We start from the raw sequence: 22,899 nt of genomic DNA on the forward strand, positions 1-22,899 counted from the left end.
TAATTGATATATTTTTGGAAAGAGAAATTAAATATCCTCCTACTTTTGTTCCTACAAATCTTCCTACCAAATTAAATGATGACATGTGTCATATTAATGTATTAAAATATAATTAAATGAGCATTAAATGTTACACATGTTATTATTTAATTGGGTAGGATGATTTGTAGGAACAAAAAGTAGGAGGATATTTAATATCTCTTTTGGAAAACAATTGTAACTGGTTTTGTGGATGGTAAACATGCATTTTGGATAATTAAAAATGAAAATCTGTTTTGAAAAATTAGGTCGTTACAAGTTGGTATCGGAGCCTTGGTTTGAGGGATTCAGGCACACTCTCGGGTGTGTCAGGACTCAAACTAAGGAAATGATAAATTGTTTTCAAATAAGAGTTAAAAACTTTTAAGAAATGAAAAGAAGAGAGTGCAACGCGCGCGATCGGCCGAGCCAAGTAAGTAGTTCCCAATGTGTTAGCCACGTTATACTAATATTTGATTTTAATGATCGTACGAGACTTGCTATGTGAATGCTTTTAAAATTGTGTACAGTTAGGAGCTTATAGCCTCAGAATGATTGATTTGGCCTTATTTCATGTTCCTTTTCTGGTTGTGGTCCTAGGGTAGAATCTTTTATTCGAAAGTCTGTTTGATCCTTTTCTGTGTATAATTTGCATGCATAAAGGCAACCTGTCATGATTGGTTTGATTAATATGAGTAGAGTAAATCTTAGGACAACCTAAGATTTATGTATGCGGTAGTTGGGGAATATGGTTCAGTTTTGGGACGAATTGGAGTTATCAGGTAGAGCATTGGGGAAAGGTACATGTGACATCCCCAATTTCACGGCCAGAAAATACCGATTTCGTTTATGCTTTTTAAAATAAAATCAGAGTAATCATTTGATTAAAAGTGTTGCGGAATTGGTCCCCAAAACAAAACATGATAAAAGTTTGTTAAAACCTTTCTTTAAGAAATATATAATTTCCATTTATATCAAAACCTCGGGATGTCATGTTCTGATACAGATCAAAAGCATAAACAAGACATTATAAGCCTTACATCAGTTATTTACAACTACTGGCCTATAATCCAAAAATCACTCATTGTCATCATTCGACTATGCTCGGGGTCCACTACCTGTAATATAAAAAGTTGAGTGGGTCAGGCTTGGAAGCCTGGTGAGCATATAGGGTTTTCAACCCACAATAAATAATAAACTCTTTAAGTTTATCAATCAACAAATAATTTATTAATTTCATCAACCTAAAAACAACCCTAATTACCCGTTCCCGTTATCCTCACCTTACGTCCCTAAAACAACTATCACAAGGGACCTAGCCTAAGGATTTTCATTAGGGGTGACAACATTGTTTTCCTCAACAATTTATGTCAAACAAGACAACCAATAAGGTGACAACTTTGCTTTCCACAGCAAATTATGTCAAACAAGACAAACATCAGGGTGACAACATTGCTTTCCCTCAGCAATTTATGTCAAACAAAACAACCTAACATAAAACAACCAATAAGGTGACAACATTGCTTTCCTTCAGCAATTTATGTCAAATAAGACAACTAAAATGGTGACAACATTGCTTTCCTCAACAATTTATGTCAAACAAACATCGAAGTGACAACATTGTTGTTCTCTCAGCAATTTATGTCAAAAGGGTGACAACATTGCTTTTCCTCGGCAATTTATGTCAAATAAAACAACCACCAGGGTGACAACATTGCTTTCCCTCAACAATTTATGTCAAATAGGCACGAAGTCACATCGTCGCCAAGGTTTATACAACAGGCACTACATCACATAGTCGCCAGGGTTTATACAATAGGCACTACGTCTCATAGTCACCAGGGTTTATCTAATAGGCACGAAGTCACATCGTCGCCAAGGTTTATCTAATAGGCACGAAGTCACATCGTCGCCAAGGTTTATATAATAGGCACTAAGTCCATAGCTGTCAACATACTAAATCCGTAGCTACCAACGTACATCTATACTGTACTAAATTCATAGCTACCAACGTACATCTATACTGTACTAAATTCATAGCTACCAACGTACATCTATACTGTACTTCTATCCCTCATACTTTATCTACCCATGTTTTACCCAACATATTTGAAGATAAAATATATATACATTTTAAATCATTTTAAACATGTTTAAAACATTCATTCAACATCCATCTCAAATAAACAAACAACATATATACACATATCACGTATTTTATATAAAATAATATATACACATATCATGTATTTTATATAAAATACTTCATATCTATGTGTAAGATGAAAGTGACTACACACTCACCTGATTTAATGAAAATCGGGCAGCAATTCGTTTCCTAAAACGATCGTTTCTAATAAAACTGGGAGTTTTATTGAGAAACCGGGCTCTGCGAAAGGTCGGGCTTCGAAACCGAAAAGATAAATTTTCCGGGCTTCTCGGGCACTTCGGGGAGTATTCCGGGGGTTATAATTGATATCGGGGCTTCGAGGGAAGTTGAAATGAAAGAAATATTGAAAAAAGTTCTAAAAATGACAAATTTTCAAAGTATACCCGGGAGGTCTCGCACCCTCCTATTTATAGGCTGCGAGACCGAAGATCAATGGCTGAGGAAGCTCCACGCGGCAGTAGATGCGAGCCTCGGATCCGGAGGGAAGGCTGCTGGCTGCGAGGTTCGGACCAGGTGGCAGCTTTGGCGAGGCTCGGATGCGAGGAGGCTACGTGCAGGCTTCGGATTGGGCCAGCACCTCGGACACGGAGCATCAGCAGCGATGCGCGTCGGAAGCCTATTGGACCGCACCCTCGGTCGAATCAGCATGCGACACGCGAGTCGGGCACGAGCCAAGCATGCGAGGATCACGTGGCCTATGCGAATTTTCTCGGATTTTAAAATAATTTCTCGATTTTCGCGCCAAAACTTCTAAAATCCATAACTTTTGCATACAAGCTCCGTTTTTTACGTTCTTTATATGAATGCGTAGGTAAAATTACGCTCTACAACTTTCGTTTAGACTTCATCGGCTAATTTTGATTTTAAGTTTTATATTATTATTTTCTTTCGTTTAGACTTCATCCGACGTCCGTTTTCGTCAGACTTTTTACCATTGTGCTACTAATGACGAGACCTTCGATTCTCGTTTAGGTAGTGTTGGCTAAAAATCACTCGATCTAAAATTTGAGTTTTTAGCTGTCTACTACTAAGCTGAAACTTCGAAAAATCATAACTTCCTCATACGAAGTCAGATTTGGGCGTTCTTTTTATCGAACTTCTCGGTTTAACGAATACTACGAGTTTCGTTTAGATTACTAAGGCTAAAAAGTAGTTTATCAAAAACTCACTTTTTACGACATTCGGCACCGTGCCGGTTTGTCGCGAAACTCCGACATGTCATAACTTCTTCGTTATAACTCGGATTTCGGCATTCTTTATATATCCGGAAACCTTGAGACATATACTACACTTGGTTAAGATTAATCCTTCTAAATAATCTTCCATCAAAAAGTCATTTTTGATGCTTATCGTCTCTAAATTGACTAGCCCGGATCTACGGGCGTTACAGTACAGGTAGGTGTGGAAGGTAGTATTGGGCCCGTACTACTGAAAGCACAGGACCTGTACCCGAACCAAGGTTAGATCTGACAGATCTAAGGAGGACCGGTGTGAGAAGATCCCCTATATATATGTCCTGATTATTATGGTTTGTGATATTTTAGTTCAGCATGGTGATGAAACGATTTGGGACAGGGGGATCAGGATTAGGCTCAGGATCGGGATCGGGAAGTGGTACGGAGCCTATTGATGAGAGGTTGCGCGACATTATCGCAGCCAAGGTTACGAAGGGCATCCTTGACGCTACCCCCTTCATTTTTGGGATGGTCAAGGAGGGCATTATGGAGATCATGGAGGAGAGACTCAGATCATTCAGGGCCGAGATTTCTGCGGGCCAGATTGGGTACCGAAGTCCCTCGTTCTGGGAGTTCAAGGCGTGTGGGGAGCCAGAGTTTTTCGGGGTCAGGGACCCCGTTGTCAGCCGACGGTGGGTGGCGGATATCGAAAACGCCCAGCGCCCGAGTTCTTGCCCGGATGTGGCAAAGGTTGCGTTTGCTTCTTGCATGCTGAGAGACAGAGCCCGGGATTAGTGGGGCAAGGTTATTAGACAGGTGGGGCCAGTCGGGGTGGCTAAGATGACATGGGCTGAGTTTGTCCGGCGATTTGATTTGAAGTTTGCACCACCCATTGAGGTGCAACGACTAGTGCGAGAGTTTCATGATTTGCAGCAGACCATCGAGACTGTGGCGGAGATCACCGCCAAGTTTCGGGAACGAGCTTTGTTGATCCCACAGTATGCTACTGATGAGGAGATGAGACAGACCCGATATCATTCCATGCTGAGGGATGATATCCGAAAGTTTGTGAGCTTTACGGGGTACAAAACCCTGAATGAGGTGGTGGAGAAGGCCCGTGAAAGGGAGATGGAGTTGGATTCCCGCACGAAGCGGAAGACTGAGTAGGTGCAGGCAGCAGGGGGTCAGGCTAAGAAGCCTAAGACCTCTGATTCTTCGGGTAGAGGCCAGCAGGGCCGGGGTCGGTGTGCCAAGTGCGGGAGGTTTCATAGTGGGGCTTGTCGGACAGCTGGGATATCTGGATGTTACTCTTGTGGTCAGCAGGGCCACGTGAGCAGGGATTGCTCCAAGAAGGGCTTGATATGTTTCCACTGCAACCAGACTGGCCATAAAAAGGCCGATTGTCCGAGGTTGCAGGGAGGGGGAGGAGCAGTGGTGGCGCCCGCGCCCGCCACAATGAGGATCACAGATGGCCGCCCTGCTAAGGCGGATGTTCCAGCGGTGAGGAGCCGCGCCTTCCAGCTGACTACCGAGGAGGCTCGGGTAGAGCCAGATGTTGTGGATGGTATGTATTTATTCTCACTGCTCTCTATGGATTTGTATTGCTTATATGTGCATTGTGATTATGTATAGGGACCTTTTTGGTCAATGGTGTGTCAGCTCATGTTTTGTTTGATTCGGGAGCTACTCGATCATTTGTGTCTCTTGCGCTTAGCAAGAAGTTTCGGGACGCGTCGGGAACCTTGGATTCCCCGCTTGAGGTAGAGATTGCTGACGATCGCACCGTTAGTGTTGCGAGGGTATATCAGGGTTGTGTCCTGAACGTGTTGGGCGAGAGGTTCCGCTTTAATCTAGTTACGATACCGTTGCGAGGGTTGAAAGTAATTGTCGGTATGGAGTGGTTGGGGGCCAATGGGGCCATGATTGATTGTGAGCGCCAGTTGGTCATGGTTCGAACCCCAAGTGGTGGAGAACTCGTTATTCATGGTGAGAGGGCCTCACAGGGACCGACCCTCTGTTCGGCTGCGAGGGCTAGGAGGTTTTTACAGCAGGGTTGCATGGATTTCTGGCTTATGTCTCGGATACGAGAATAGAGACCGTGACGAATGTGGGCAGGATGCCAGTGGTACATGATTTTCGGGACATCTTCCCTGAGGGGTTACCAGGAGTGCCTCCGGAGAGGCAGGTGGAGTTTCGCATTGACTTGGTGCCGGGTGCCACTCCGATAGCAAAGGCACCATACCGGTTGGCACCACCGGAGATGCAGGAACTATCTACGCAGCTTCAAGAGCTACTAGACCGAGGGTTCATTCGTCCGAGCAGTTCCTCGTGGAGGGCACCGATCCTTTTCGTGAAAAAGAAGGACGGATCCCACAGGATGTGCATCAATTACAGGGAACTGAACAAATTAACGGTGAAGAACTGTTATCCGTTGCTGAGGATCGATCATTTGTTTGATCAACTTTAGGGTGCGTCTTGGTTTTCCAAGATTGATCTTCGGTCGGGGTATCATCAGATGAGGATTCGTGATGAGGATATATCGAAGACGGATTTCAGGACCCGGTATGGGCACTATGAGTTTGTGGTGATGTTGTTTGGGCTCACCAATGCCCCAGCAGCGTTCATGGTCCTCATGAATAGAGTGTGTAGACCGATGCTGGATAGGTCGGTAATCATTTTTATTGATGATATCCTGGTCTATTCTAAGACCAGGGAGCAGCATGAGCAGCATTTGAGGGAGGTACTGGAGACTCTGAGGGCAGAGAATTTTTATGCAAAGTTCTCCAAGTGTGATTTCTGGCTGCGGGAGGTGCAGTTTTTGGGGCATATCATCAATCAGGAGGGCATTTCGGTTGATCTAGCCAAGGTTGAGGCTGTAATGCAATGGGAAGTACCGAAAAACGCATCAGTTATTCGTAGCTTCTTGGGTTTAGCGGGCTATTATCGGATATTTATCCAGGATTTCTCCAATATTGTTGTGCCATTGACCCGCTTGACCAAGAAGAATGTGACCTTTCGATGGGGCACGTATCAGCAGATGGATTTTGAGACCCCGAGACGGAAGTTATGCGGGGCTCCGATTCTAGTACTACCTGAGGGGTTGGATGATCTGATGGTGTATTGTGACGTATCGAATTCAGGGTTGGGTGCGATACTGATGCAGAGGGGGCACGTGATAGCGTACGCCTCGAGGCAGTTGAAGCCTCACGAGGAGAATTACCCCACACATGACCTGGAGCTGGGGGGTGGTAGTGTTTTCCCTCCAGATTTGGAGGCACTATTTGTATGGAGTGCGGTTCACTTTCTATACCGATCACAAGAGTCTGAAGTATTTGATGGATCAGCAGAACCTGAACATGCGACAGAGGAGGTGGTTGGATGCGCTGAAGGATTATGATTGCGAGATCATATACCACCTAGGGAAGGCCAACGTGGTGGCCAATGCGCTGAGCCACAAGACGGCGGGGTCCCCGATTGGGAACATTTGTATGAGGATGACGATGATTTCTCCTTTGTTGGATATGATCAAGAAGGCTCAGGTCGAGGGGGTGAAGAAGGAGAATTATAAGATAGAGCGGATTCGGGGGCAGTATCCTTTGTTTGTTAAGGATAGCCACGGCCTTTTGACACAGTGTGGCCGAGTATGGGTACCAGTGACAGGTGGAGTAAGGCAGAGGCTACTAGAGGAGGCGCACAAGTCTAAGCACTCTATACACCCAGGGGCTACGAAAATGTATAGGGACTTGAGGATGAATTAATGGTGGCCCTGCATGAAGCGGGAGATCGCCTGGTTCATGGAGCGCTGCCTGACCTGCAGGAAGGTTAAGGCCGAGCATCAGCGGCCCCATGGAAAGGTACAGCCACTTCCCATTCCCATATGGAAGTGGGAAGAGATCAATATGGACTTCATCACGAAGTTACCTAGGACGGAGAGGGGTGTGGATTCCATATGGGTGATTGTAGACAGACTGACGAAGAGTGCCCACTTCATCCCGATTTCCGAGAGTATATCCACAGAAAAGTTAGCGGACATTTATGTACGAGAGGTGGTGGCTAGGCACGGAGTGCCAGTGTCGGTAGTCTCCGACAGGGATGTCCGGTTTACATCCAGGTTCTGGAAGAAGTTCCACGAGGAACTGGGTACTCAGCTACATTTTAGTACGGCGTATCACCCCCAGACTGACGGTCAGAGTGAGAGGACGATCCAGACGCTGGAGGACATGCTTATAGCATGCGTGTTGGACTTTGGAGGGAGTTGGGATACATACCTCCCACCGGCAGAGTTATCGTACAATAATAGTTATCATGCCAGTATTGACCAAGCTCCATTTGAGATGTTATATGGTCGGAGGTGCAGAACTCCGGTATGCTGGGACGAGGTCGGGCACCGAGTCATGGGGAGCACTGAAGTAGTGTTCAAGACTACCAGACTGATTCAGCAGGTGCGTGACCGGCTGCGAGTCGCGTAGAGCCGCCAGAAGAGTTATGTTGACCGACGGCGATCAGATCTTGAGTTCCAGGTGGGAGATTTCGTGTTGCTGAAGGTGTCACCTTGGAAAGGGATTATCAGGTTTCGAAAGAGGGGAAAGTTGGGGCCTCAGTATATAGGCTCGTTCAGGATCACGGCCCGGGTGTGCAAGGTGGCATATCGCTTGGATCTGCCAGAGGAGCTTAGCCAAATTCACAACAGCTCAACTTCGGAACTGTGTCACTGACGAGTCCGCAGTCGTTTCGTTGGACGAAATTCAGGTGGATGAGGGCCAGAACTACATCGAGAGGCCGGTTGTCATCTTAGATAGGAAGACGAAGGGTCTTCGGAACAAGGAGGTGAAACTGGTAAAGGTGCAATGGCCGCACCGAAGAGGCTTCGAATGGACTTGGGAGCCGGAGGAGGAGATGCGGGAGCATTATCCCGATCCATTCACAACTACGAACTTCGAGGATGAAGTCTAGTTCAAGTGGGGGAGAGTTGTAACACTCCAAATCAGGTAAACCTTAAAACCCTTGAAAATAGATTAATTGGAAAAAATGGTCCCTCTCGTACGTTGGGCGTACCTAAGGGTACGCTTAGCGTACTATGGGAGAATGATCGCAAAGAAGCCTTGCGTACGCGGGGTGTACGTAAGGATACGTCGGGCGTACGCAACAGAGGGCCAAAATCCTAAAACCCAGACTTGTGACCTATATAAACAGCTTTAACTCTTTTGAGCCACACCTTTAACAGCCTCCTTCACCTTCAAACGTTCCTAGAAGCCCCAATAACCTTTGTGAGTGCCTTTGAGCCTTAAGAGTGCATTGTGGTCCTTTTTAGTGTTCATTCCAAGAAGAGGAAGTGGTCAAGCAAGCTTGGGACGAGTTGGTGCTTCAAGGATCTGCACCTTGGTCATCTTTCAAAGCTTCTGGAGGTAAAAAGCTTGCATCTTTCCACTTAAATCTCTAGATCTAGCTAGGGTTTCCTACTTTGTCCCTTTTGGTTGATTTTGGACCTCCATTAGTGAGTTAAGCAACTCCAGAAGATGGGAATGACAGATCTGAGGTCCCTTGGTCCTTTAGTAACATAAAAATTGAGTCTTGGTGGAAGTTTTGGCCTCATGCATGGGTTAAAGACCTTGAAAAGGTCTTAATGTAGGTGTGGGGTGTATATGAGCCACGCAAAGGAATAAAGTTGCCAACTTTATGCCTTAGGACGTCTTAACAAACTTAGATCTGGCTTCTGGACGTAAATGAATCGGGTATTAAGCACGTAATGGAGAAAGTGCTTAGCCTGGTAGTACGATGGGCGTACCCAGTGTACGATGCGCGTAGTCCCAAGACCCCAGCTCGATGCGCGTACCAGGATGGTACGCCGAGCGTACACATCACGGTTGGGCCGAATCTGTTTTGGGCCTTTGAGCCATTGTGCCTCATTTGGTTATTGGACGCAGTTGCATTCTGTGAATTATGGGCCATTTCATCTGTTATGGGTCATGGTTATTGGTTGGGCCTTATTGGGCCAAGAGGCCCATTAATGATTTTGGACTTTGACTTTGGGTCCATTAGCAAGGGAAGGATAATTGGGCCTCATGGAGGGGTTTGGAGTTTGGGTTTCTTTTGATTAAGTTAGGTCCTGACATTAATTAATATTATTTTTTAGCACGGGAGGTTACGGACTGTTAGGAGAGCAGCTTTTGTATTCAGCAGACAGAGGTGAGTCTTCTCACCATACCCATGGGTCTAAGGCACCTAGGTCGGCCCATTATGTGAGTCTGATATATGTGTTAGTCATTCTGTGATTTGATATGCTATGTGATTGTATGATTTGCATGGAAGACCCCGGGGGGAACCCGTGGCTTTGGATGTAAGACCATGTGGGGTAGCCCATATGTCACACCCCGATCCTTGTCGGAATCGATCGAGGCGTGATATATTGTTCAAAGTCTCATGACAACTATGTTATAATATGATTAGATTCAATTAAGTACTAAGTATGCAAACAAGATCCACAACATACAAATACAAATCCAAATACGAACAACATTTATTACATCAAATTTAAATAGTCTTGTGGATTTCTAAGGCACAACCTATTTTTCATCAACTTCATTCTTCAAATCTGCATCATGAGTAAAAACAGGTCAACTACGAGAGTTGGTGAGTAATCTAATTTTAGTAGAGAAAATTGTGAAGTTGAAACCTTTATAATTGGAAATTTGTTTTCTTTTGAAGTCGGCAAACAATTGTATTTGAGATAACGGTTTATAAATCAAAAATTGATTAACAAATGATAATAACAACAATAAGTCCTCACCCTATATATACATATGTATATATATATATATATATATATATATATATATATATATAAATATATATAGGATGGAGCATCTAATCATCATACACACTCAACCACGTGCGATCAATCACCTTAGCGTCCCAAGGCGGGTTGACCCAATAGCGCTATTATTGTCCATAACGTACCTCAAGAATACGGGCATAGTCATGGAGATTAGACTAAAAATGATAATGCACTACAAGTACATGTAGCGTAAACGAACAATAGTTATACAATTAATGACTCACGTATAAATGTCCCAACAATGTCTCAATTGTGATAAAACAATAAAATGAAGTTGGAACATATTAGAACCACATGATACACCCCAAAATTATTGAAAATTATAAAATATGGGGTAGATTACTCACATTAGTCCCAAAACGAAATGCGTGTGTCGTACGATAGACGGTTCGGGTCAAAATGGCGTAGAACCTAATATAATTAATAGTTTTTGTTTAGGAACTGCTAAACGAGAATAGAGTACTAATACAAATAATTAGACACATATTCTTATATTAGATGAATTAACAATAATTCATTTTGATTATAATATTAAGGTATTCATTTGTTAAATGAATTTTAAATTGAATTAATTACTTTGCATAATTAATTTATATTTTCAATTTAGGCCAGATTTTAATAATTTCTTATTAAAATAATAATTTGCCCAATTATAATTATTTACAGATTTTAACAATTATTTATATGAAATAATCATTAAAATGCATTTTTACATGCTTAAATACTTAGGAAAATGGTTTTAAATAGTACACAGTATTGAAAAATTATGAAATTATTAGGAAATCATTATTTCATACAATATTAATTACTGTAAAATTTTTATATTTTTCTGAACTGTTTTAGTATTTATTTAATACTTTAATGATTAAACAACAATAAAATTCAGGAAAAATAATAAATGGTTCCCAAAAATTCTGTAAAATTAACCATAGTTTTATAACATGATATAGAGCTCAGTGTATAAGTTTCGGATATTTGTGACTATGGGAAGTATTTTGTATATATTTCATTATTAATTAATCAATAAAATCATAAATAATATTAAACAGTAATATAAATGCATGAAACTTCATAAATTATGTTTAATCAATATATTGGTCATCCCAGAATTTTCTCAGAATTTATTGAATGCAAAAAGTATTTTATGTGAATTATTGCCCTACTTTATTGCAATAATTATAGTAATTCAATAAAAATAAGTTATTTTCTGAAAATTTCCAGAACTTCTTATTTTATTGATGGGATTCTGAGAAAAATCAGGTTTATGCATAAAATGAGTTTTAGATATTTTGGTGGATTTAATTTGTTTCTTGTATGAATTTGAAACTTTTAACAACATACCTTGATGAATGCTTCAAGAGGGATGAAGATTTGAGTATAATAGATTGTTCTTGGCTGGAATATGAGTATTTCTTGGATGAATTTCGAGATTGAGAGTGAGAGAAAGAATAGAGAAGGTTTAAGTGGTGAAGAGAATAATGTGTTGGGAGAAAAAGGAAAGGAAAGTGGATGGGAGGTGTGAGTGGGAGACCATGGGAATAATCTTTTTGCTTTTGGTGATCTTCATAATTTCCCACTAACACAAGCATCTTTTACATAACTAATATAAGGGTTTTATAAAATTTAATGTAAAGTTTATAAAAATAGAGTTTTATAAAATTTAATGTAAAGTTTATAAAAATGGAGTTTTATAAAAGATGAGTTATTATTTGATTATAACAATCTACTTTGATTTGAAGTTTAATTATAGCATTCAAGTTTGATTCTTTTAAATTTAATTAGAGCATTATACTTTGATTTGATTTTAATATGGTATCATAATTTAATTTGATTATAGTTATAACGTTGTACTATACTATGTTGCTATTAACGTCAATTTATAGCGCAGTGTATGAGTTTTGATCCTATTAGCGTCAAGTAATCTTGAGTAGGGTTTGAATGAGATTGAGAGAGGTTTCGTTTGTGATCTTTTTGAGTGTCCGGCTTCGCAATGCAAGGTCCATAGACCCCGTTAAGCCATGATTTAGTGTCCTACACAATCCCGATGATTGTGCAATAGTGTTTTATCGCTTTGGTTCATTGTTTAGCACTGTTAAGGCTAAGGAAAATCAAACACATGAACTTTCCAAATGATGTTTTCTCATTAAAATAGCGAATTGTACAGTGATTACATAACGTAAACCCTATCATACAAGGGTTAATGGAGTTGACCGGTTTGACTAGTTGACTTTGTTTGACTTTGACTTGACCGAAATTTGATGGTTGTCACACCATATATCAAAAAATGCGGGTCCTGACAGTTTTCTAAACCCTAATTAGGGTTTCCAACCCATCACAATCCAATTAGGCCCAAAAGATAAGTCCTTAGGTCCATTAGGGTTTCATTAGGTCAATTAGGGTTTTCCTAAGTCGGGCACCACCCACTACCACCTCGGGTAGTGGTGGTCAACGGCGGCTCACAGTGGTGGTTATGGTTCTAGTCCCATTATGTCCAAGCATCCAAAAGCAAGCTAAACACAAGTAAAAGCACACCGCCACCCAACACGGCGGTTGGTGGTGGTGGAAAGGCGGCAGCCACCACCTCATGGTGGTGGTTATGAGTTTTCTTGATTATACTAGTCACTAATTACAATTTACAATGCCAAAATCCCAAATAACACACACACGCTAAGATAAACACGCACACACAGCCACCCTTGTGGTGTCTGGCGGTGGTACAAGGTGGCAGCCACCACCTCACGGTGGTGGTAATTATGATCTTCGGCCAATACAACACCAAAGGTACTCCAAAGCTCTTGTTCCATCTTCTGAATTTCGCCCCTTGGATAGTATTCAGCCAACATCATTTCCTTAAGCTCTTCCCATGGCATCGCGTTCGCCACTGGGAGTGTCATGGTCTCTACGTGGCCATTCCACCAGGAGAGAGCTTGATCAATGAATGTGCGGGCCGCAAACTTGACCTTGCACCCATCCAGACACCCGCAGATTTCGAAAACTGATTCCACCTTCTCAATCCATCGCTTTAGGGCTATTACGCCTCTTGTTCCATTGAAGGTTCGAGGTTTGGCGTTGGTGAAGTCCTTGTAGGTGCAGGTTCGTGTGGTTCCGTGGTTTGTTCCTTGATTTGTGCTTCCGGTTCCCTGTCTGTTGCCTTCTCCGTTGTTCCCGTTGCGAATTTACGGAAGTGCTGCAGTAACCGCAGCGGACACTGCTGCTTGGAATGCCACTGAGTTTATTTCAGGTGGGGTTGGTGTTGTGTTGTTTCCATGATTGGGTCTTTGAGGCATCTTCTGTCAAAGAATGGAAAGATGTTGAGTACGTATCGTATTCCGAGTTTAGAATTCCAAAGACTCGGCGAATCGATTTGTGCATCTAAGTGATTCCATGTATTAACATAAACAGGGAAATACAACACATAGTAGATAACAACATTACGATAAAACATAGAACATTTCCATTAATAACAATCGTTTTTAATACATGAAAATTTTCCAAAAGGCATACAGTACACGGGGAAACATATAATCCGGCAGCATGACAACCCTATGAGTAGTATAATCACTTAAACATATGGTCGATAGTACATAGAGAAAAACATAAAAAGAATATCATAAGGATAGTACAGAAATAGGTGCTAGTCGCGACGGGGTGGGTCTGGTGGTACTGATGATGAGGTGGATACGCCCCGAAGTTTAGCCAGGTGGCGCTCGGCATCCCGAAGTCGGACTTCCAAAGCTGCCTGACGCATCTGGTAGTCCCTGACTACCTCATGCGTAATCCTCTCTGTGCGCTTCATTGCGGCTCTCATGGCCACCATTTGGCCAGCGGTCGCCTGCACCTGCTCGCCGATGTCGCGAGTCCTACTCACTATCACCGGCAAGGCTCGATCGACGGGTCCCCCGTGACTCAGATCGTAGTAGATTCGGTCCATACCAAATGGGGGCCGCACCCCCTACTGACGACTCCATCTCCAGATTTCATGTGCCCATGAGGGTGTAGGTCCATTGGTACCCATCCGGTATGGGGGCACCCTGGCCATGTACGGAGGATTGATGACTTCGGTCCCCATGTCCGAGTCATCTGTGTCGCTGCCCTCTGCCTCCTCCTCGTCCGAGTCAGCTACCGGTTCTGCCGGTCCTTCCATGGGCTCCTCTTCCGGTTCTTCCTCGGGTTCTAACCATCCACCATTTCCCTGGTTGGGGAAATAGGGATCTCTAGGATGATGAAAGTCGGCCATAGTGTCTGCACGAGGGGGGTAAGACGTTGTAAGAAAATATATGCCTATAGTATTTCCAAAATACTCCTATAGTATTTTTAATTATTTGTGTTTGAATCCCTGAGAAGTTTTGGATATGAGGTAAGTTTCTAGGGCAATTTCCCGCTATGATTACCCCCAAACACATGTTGGTCATATTTTGAATAAATATAGTTGATCAGGCTATATTTACCCCCAATATGACTACATAACTGGCCGGGTTTAATCACAGTGTTACATCTCCTCTAGAGACTTTTAATGTTATTGTTTTAATGTATGCTCTTTATTCGGAGTGTTTTAGTCCCATTGTATTTATAGTTGCATATCAAGTATGATTAGATATGCCAGTTCACTATAAACAATGCTCTGATACCAATCTGTCACACCCCCAAACCAGACGGCGGAAACATCTCAAGGCTTGCGCGTGACTTCATCTTGAAATATCATTACAATGAATATAAATGAAACATAACATCATCATCACCATGCATAATATAATACAACTGTCATTGTTCACATCAAGTACAATATTTTAAATTACATGACCATAACATTCAACGTACGATGTTTAACAGGACACAAGACAAAATCCCATATTCTTGTTGATTCTTCCGCTTAACGAGTTCCTGAGAATACAAGTTATTTTGAAAACGGTCAACATAACAATGTTGGTGAGTTCATAAGTGTATTTTATTGAAAAGTTTTGTATCGATAGTAAAACACCAGAAAATCCGATATTTTTTGCAAAAGGAGTTTGATAATGATGTATCAAATCAAGTTTTAATGCATGTGTGGTTTCCATTGTAGAAAATATGTAAAAATAAGTTCCCAAAAATCCTGTTTGTTTCTGTTGTAAAATTGAAGGTAGTGTACAAATGTATATTTTTCCCCAGAAAATCTGATATTTTCTTATTATAATAGTAATGTAGTCTTAAAACCCTAAGACCAGGTATTAGTGTGTGTACGTTTTGTGTCGCCACGATTTGTATTTGTATTCCGTAATATTCTGATGGTATTGATATCTATGTGAGTCGTTACAACCATGCTTAATAATGATTAATTCGCCTGTCATGGCGTATCAGACGCCGGTTTGTCGAAGGTAAGGTTTATCACCCTAGACTGGCCTAGTCTAGCTGTAGCGAACAGCTCAGGTGTGGGGTGGCACCCCGTATAGATCTATACACAAACTCTCGCTCTCCCTCCAGGAGACTCTGGTTATAACTACAAGCTACGATCATACACTCAAGGGTGTCAACCGACAAGTCTCACTAGATCCTTATCTTGTTCACGAGTAATGTACTACACCGAGTATAACGTTTACGGGTATGTTTTAAGTTTTCAAATCCAAAAGTATGTATATGAGTACATGAAGTTCAGCAAATATATAGTGGGACAGTTAAGGTCCACCAAGCATGTGATCTTTAGTCCAGGCCCAATTAACGTGTAAACGGACCCATAAGGCCCAATAAACATGTAAAAGGGGTAATCCAGGTCCAATAGGCATGTAAATGGACCACTAAAGCCCAATAAACATGTCTTCCATAATTCATGCCCAAATTAACGTGGAAATGGATCATAAAGGTCCAATAAACATGTCCTGGAAAATATTAGGCCCAATATACATTTAAATGGGCCCTAAGGCCCATTAGCCATGTAACGAGGGTATTAGGCCCAATAAAATGTTATCAAGGTATTTAGTCCAATCGTTATTATTTCGTTGTTTGTTTTTGTGTGTAAGAGTTTAACTGAATGACATAAAAAGGTTTAATTTTTGTAATAGTGACATTTTTGGCCCATTAGACCGAAAATATACAGTTTAGTCACATTTTTGGAAAATTTGACACTTTAGGTCCCTTAAGGCTAAGAGTTTTCTTTTTATGGGCTTAATTCTAATAAAATAGCTTTTATGGCCCATTTTGGTAAAAACTTCATTTTTGGCCCAAAATCATAAATATTAACATTTTTGGCCCAAATATATTTAAATTGCTATTTTCGGCCCCTTTATTATGAGAATTTACATTTTCAGCCCATTTTTGATAAAAATGACAATTTCGGCCCAAATTTTATAAAAATAATATTTTTGGCCCAAATTCGAGGAAAGTGACATTTTCAGCCCCTAAATCCGTAAATTCACATTTTCGACTCAGTTTTGTATAGAATGCCATTTTAGTCCACAAAACCAAAAGTTTTACACTTTAAGCCCAAGAAAACCGTAAGGCCCATTTTATGGCCCATTATGCGAAAAATTTCACTTTTAGCCCCTTGGAAACTATGAATATTATAAAAACTCATTTTTATGTAAATGAGACCATTTTAGCCCTTGTAGAACCGAAAGTGTCATAAAATCTCATATTTTTGTTTATTTGTTCAAAAATGGCCCTTTTTCAAGATTTTGTTCAACTTCTTATGGATCTTCTCATGTTAAACCCATCTAACTTCATAGTATGTTGTTTGAAGTGTTTTAATTACTCATATCACAACTTTTGGTTATAATTTTCGAGATCTATAGTATTTCATCAATTAATCACAACTTAAACCAAGATAAACACACATAACATGCACAAATACATAGATCTAACACATAATGACTTGTATCCTCCCCCAAAAACAAGATAAAACCGAAAACAAGGGGGTATGAACTCACTTTGGGGTTTGGATTCGGTTTTGATGAAGAATGAAGGAGATCTCGACTTTAGCAAGCCTCTTGAAGAGCTTTTCGAACTTGGATGTTTCTAAGAATCAAGATCCACGAAAATATGGTGTAAGAGAAGTGATTTGAGTTTAAAGATGTAGTAAATCAACTTAGGCTGTGAGATCTTACCAAGGATGATGATCTTTGATGAAAACTCCTCTTGAAACACATCCAAAAATCTCGAAATTTTGATGGAAGAAAGAGGAGTTCTAGAGAGTGTTTTGAAGTAGCTTGAAATGAGAAAATGGAGGTGGGTGGTGGGTGTCTCGGCCGTGAGTAGAAGAAGGGGGGGAGAGGAGAGAGATTTGAGGTGATGTTGCATGGAAATCCATCATGCAACAATGAGGTGTCAAGGGAGGATAATCCCTCTTTTTCCTTTTTTTTTTGTTTAAATAACTATATGGGCCGAGAATGGGCTAAGAGGAAAGAGGATGAGATGGTCTTGGGCTCCTTTTTCTTGGCTTGCTCGAATTTTATGAAGCTTAACAATATTTTTCGGCCCATTGGGCTCTTGAGGTGGTTCACAGCCCAATATAGTATAAAGGAGTGAGTTTATGGCCCATTAGGGTTAATTAAATCATTTATGGCCCAAATTGGCCCATTAGGAATAAAATGAACCATTTTAGGCCCACATGGCCCAAATTGTCGGACTAGGTGACGCAAACGGCGGCTGAGGAGGGCTCCTATGGTGGTGGTGGCGGCCGGAGATGAAGAAGGAAGTGGCGGCTGTTTAAGACTCCTTGGGTTAGAGTTTCGGGAGGGTTATATACCCCGAGCCCCCCATAAGCATTATCCCATAATGACATAATTAGTCCCTCCGCCTCCCTTTTCTTTTTACACAAATCCACAATTTACCTTTTTAACCCCAGCCATCTAAAATCCCTTCAAATTAAGTCCAACATTTTACCAAGCAGCCCCTCCCTCTACAAATTATTTTCAATTGAAGTCCTTATGTTACCAAATGGCCCCTTAGCCTCCACAATCTCTTCAAATTAAGTCCCCATAATTTACCAAGTGGTCCCTGCCTTTATAAATATTTACGAAACCAATCTGAAACTTACACTTTTAACCCCCGACTTCTAAAATTGTTACAGTTAGCTCCTCGAGACCAACACATTGTTATATAATTATTGGTTTTAGGGCTACTATTCATTCATTAATTTGTTTATTTATTTATTAAATAAATGGGGTGTTACAATGTGTAACGTTTATTCATATTGGAAATGGAGGTGATTGAGCCGGGGATCCACCGCCTCCGGTAGGCTTTGGTCGTGGACAACACGAACAGAATGGTAAGTATTATTATGATATATTTATTAGCTATTTTTATCCATTGATTATAAGCTATCATGACTAATATTTTTAATTATATTTTTTAGCTGAGCTTCCTAAAAAAAAAGAGGCCTAGCAAAAAACATTCAGTTGTCAAAGCTGATACGGGCAAACAAGGGAAAGCCCGTGGATTTAGATTTCGACAGAGAGCTCACATATTCCCATGTCGGGAATCGTGGTAATTGGTTTACTCGTGAGATTGGGAGATATATGTGGATGAACATCCCTTTGAACGTATCTGGTTGGGACAATGTTTCCCCCGCTTTAAGGAATGCTACAATGGTGCATCTAAAGGTAACTTGGATAATATTTTAAGTTTAGTTGTGATTGGTATTTAATTAACTAACTTTTTGTATTTGTAGAATAAGTTTGATTTGGATAAGGTTAACTTGGATCCCAAGCATGCTCAGTTGTTGCAGAGTATTCATGCGACTTTACAAAGAGTTTATAGAGGCCGGAAAAATAAAGCGCATACTTATTTTCAGAATGTCGGGGGCTTACAAATATCCCAAGGGCATTAGCCAACCCCCTCCCCCGATGGTATGTCACGTGAAAATTGGGCGTAAGCAGTAGAAAATTTTCAAACGCCTGAATTTTCAAAGCGTTCAGCATCCAACAAAGGAGTCCGTGCACAACAACAAGTTGTAGACAGAGGGGGATCGTGCTCGTATAGCAATGCATGTTTCAAAGAAGTAAGTTATGATATATTTAAATGTTTATTTAAATTATAATTAATTTAAGTTTTAATGTTAAATAGTACATCACTCGAATCGAAGCACTCTGTAAGGATAATACTGATCGTCAAGGGGTATTTAGTAGTTCTGCAGTCGAGCAACAATACGTAAGTGCTTAATTTGTCTTTTCATATAAGTGTTTATATCATGACGGGATATTTGGTAATCTAATTTTTATGATGTTTATCATTTTTTGAAAATACAGAATGCTTTACTCCATGAGATCAGTCAACAAACTTAAGCTTCTTCTAAATCCAGCAGTCTAACACCAAAGGATACACAAAATTGTTTTAAAAGAATATTGGGTGTTCGACGAGGCCATATCAGAGGCATCGAGCGTAAACCTTCTACGGTTGTGTCGATCTATGATCAGGAACAACCACTGACACAGCCACCGCCACAATCACAGATGACAAGACTATTTAATTTTGGTAATTGTTTCAAATGTTGGTAATTGTTGGTTTAGTAATAGTTTCAAATGTTGGGAATTGTTAGTTTGATAATATTTTATATGTTGGTAATTGTTAGTTTGGTTATTGTTTGATATATTGGTAGTTTGTAGCTTGGTAATTGTTAGTTTATGAAAGTAAACTGTTATAATGGAAAAAATGAAAAGAGGTACAATGTTGTAATGTGTTATATGCAATGTGTATTTTGGTAATTGTTAGTTATAGTACAATGCTATAATGTGTTATATGCAATATGTGTAATTTGGTAATTGTTAGTTTATGAAAGTACAATGCTATAATTGTATTTTGTAGTTTGGTAATTGTTAGTTATTGTACAATGCTATATTTTGTACTTTGCTTGTATGTGGAATGTATATTTTGTATATAGAATTTTATAATGTTGGTTTAACATATAAGACTACGTTGTTTTCTTTGTAGTTGGAAATGCTTCAAACAATGTTAAAAGATCCGGCATGTAGTGTCGCACTTGAAGATTGGTTTTGTTCGTTGCCACAACGAAATGAAACTGGAGGGAACGAGGAGAGCGATGATGACGAGTAGTTAGTTGTAGGATTTTTGTAGGTTTTGTTTGTGTAAGTATTTTAGACTAATATTTTCGATATTTTGTATTATGTTAAATTGGATGAGTATTTTAAATGGATGTTGGATTAATATTTTGGAATGGAAGGATGTAGGATTAGATTAATTAATATCATAGCAGTTTTTATACTTTTTATACAGTTTTTATCAAGTTTAATGTGAAACTAAAAAAAATACAAATACCGACGACGCCTTTAGTGGCGACAGTAGGTTATTAGCGGCGACATCTCTTTAGCGGCGACATCTCTTTAGCGGCGACACCTGCTTATTAGCGGCGACATGTCGCATTAGCGCGACACTTTGATTATTAGCGACAAAGCATCAGCGACGGACTTTTAGCGGCGACAAACACTACTTTTAGTGGCGACGTCTGTCGCCGGTAATACTCTAATTTCTTGTAGTGTGAACAACATTAACACAACAGCCACAATCAATTTTTAGAGCTATGTATCGAAATCAAATGCCAAAGACCAAAAGAATTGGTCTCATTAACAAAATGAAGGAGACTTACAACTTCGATGTTGATTTTGTAGACGAGAAGCATGTGTCGTTCTCAGCAACTTCGGTGAAGTGGAGGTGGTGACGATTTGGGAAGGATAAGAAAAGAAAGAATAATCGAAGTAAACACAAATGCAATAGTAGAATCTCCAAAAGATTCTAGTTATGTTTCACGTTGTTCTAAAGTAATTGAAGTCTTCATGCAATTCTTTTTAATACTTGTGATGGTGGGCAGGAGAATTTAAAATCTTTATTTAATACATAAACATCGGAATGTTTTCTTTAAATTCCAGGGCATCTAAAGTCAATTGTTCATAATACCATTCATTACCATCAAATTTCTTTCTCATTCTCAAGTTATGAGGTGCAACGCATTAGAGAAGACAAAGTTGAAGCATAAGAAAGGATTATGGTCTCCCGATGAGTATCAAAAGCTAAGAGAATACATAGTGAACTATGGTCTTGGTAGCTGGAGTACCATACCTATCAATGCTGGTAATTTTCTATGAATGTAGTAAAAAAAGACTACATAGTTTTGTTTATTTGTTTGTTATAGCATTATACTTTCATTTCTTTATATTACACCGGTGTACATTCAACTTTTTCTAATTAACATATTCGACTTTGAAAATCTAACCCAATTGTAGCGTATGACTTTCATTTTTTTAAAATTATGAAAAATCTATTTAGTAGTAGCAATGAAATGTTTTGTATATGAATGACATTGATTCAACCGAGTAGAGTTTTTAAAGTATGAGGTTGTAAGCCTTTAATAGGAAAAAAAATTACAAGTAGGATGCGACAATATAGAAATAAATGAAAGTTCGATATTATTTCTTTTATTCGACCATAATAAGGATACTAGAACCGACCAATTAATAGTTTACACCGACACATTCCAGGTCTGGAAAGGAATGGGAAGAGTTGTAGATTAAGGTGGGTTAATTATCTACGACCAGGTTTAAAGAGAGGCGCATTTTCAATGCAAGAAGAAGAAACTATGCTCACCCTTCATGGCCTTTTAGGCAACAAGTAAGCAATAGTTATAATTAATCTTCTCTCATTTTAAATCATTTTTGGTAAAAAAAAAAAATTGTTTCAACAATTATGAATTCAGTGATAAAAGACGGACATTATTATTATTTAATCAGGTGGTCTCTAATATCGCAACATTTGCCTGGCCGGACTGATAACGAGATCAAGAATCACTGGCATTCCTATTTAAAAAAACGAGTAGCAAAATCGGAAAGTCTTGAAGCTCAGAATACAAACACAGGAAATACTGAATCATCATCATCCTCTATGAATTCAATGTTAAGAAACCTAAGCATTGATTCATTAGATACTGCAAACCGTTCATATGTTGAAGCGGATCAACAGATCCCAGAAGCTCAGATCAATAAATTACCAAAGATTTTATTTGAAGACTGGCTTAGCCTAGACGAGTTTCATGGACATAATGTTTTGGCATTCAATGGTGGGGCTAGCAACAGCTCAAATTACCAAGATACCCTTGTGGATGAACTACTATCAAATGAAGCACCCACAGACAGCACTGAGCCTGCTAACCGTGAAAGCAATTATCAGAATGAAGATATGTTTCATAGTACCCAAATGATAATTGATGAATTTTTCAACTTCAATGGTGGAGATATTAATATTGAAGACTTCTTGTATATGTAAGGACAACTGCCGTGGTACCCAAAGCAATTATCAAATTGATGACTTCTTGTATATGTAAGGACTACGTGATTTATATTGTCACAACGATGACATCATAGGTTAATTGGTAATACTGTATGTGTTTATGCACACTACTCTTGATGTATGCAAGTCGATGGAGGGTTGTGATGACATCATAAACACTCTCTTTTAATAATAAAAAAATACTCATAGTCAAAAGTAACTTTGTTTTAACGTAGTGTTTTGTATAATCGGTGCTAAAACCTATTGTTCAAGGTTTTATGACCATCTAAATATTTACCTATAATCGATCAGGATCATTTACGTAAATTCTAAAACTTTTAAATAGTCATATACTTAGTAATTGTCACTTCACCTAATTTCTAGAAACCTGCAAATTATATTTGATATTTATTTAAATCTAATCAATAGCTCTCCTTTAAGATTGATACCCACCA

General features: G+C 39.9%; 1 protein-coding gene across 1 annotated transcript; it reads left to right on the forward strand.

Annotated features, from left to right (window-relative positions):
- The first annotated feature begins 21,117 nt into the window (after positions 1-21,117).
- Positions 21,118-22,441, forward strand: LOC145139667 (transcription factor MYB58-like). The gene is made up of 3 exons (XM_079073409.1): positions 21,118-21,253; positions 21,661-21,790; positions 21,910-22,441. The coding sequence occupies exons 1-3, from the start codon at positions 21,118-21,120 to the stop codon at positions 22,439-22,441; spliced, it is 798 nt and encodes a 265-aa protein (XP_078929535.1).
- The last annotated feature ends 458 nt before the right edge of the window (positions 22,442-22,899 follow it).

The sequence above is a fragment of the Lactuca virosa genome, chromosome 9, assembly GCF_052849685.1.
Source record: "Lactuca virosa cultivar CGN04683 chromosome 9, Lactuca_virosa_CGN04683_v6, whole genome shotgun sequence".
In the NCBI taxonomy this organism is placed as follows: Eukaryota; Viridiplantae; Streptophyta; class Magnoliopsida; order Asterales; family Asteraceae; genus Lactuca; species Lactuca virosa.

Coding starts and splice junctions, on each gene's coding strand:
- LOC145139667 (XM_079073409.1), top strand. CDS start 21,118: ATGAGGTGCAACGCATTAGAGAAGACAAAGTTGAAGCATAAGAAAGGA. Junction 21,254..21,660: donor TACCATACCTATCAATGCTG/GTAATTTTCTAT, acceptor GACACATTCCAG/GTCTGGAAAGGAATGGGAAG. Junction 21,791..21,909: donor CATGGCCTTTTAGGCAACAA/GTAAGCAATAGT, acceptor TTATTTAATCAG/GTGGTCTCTAATATCGCAAC.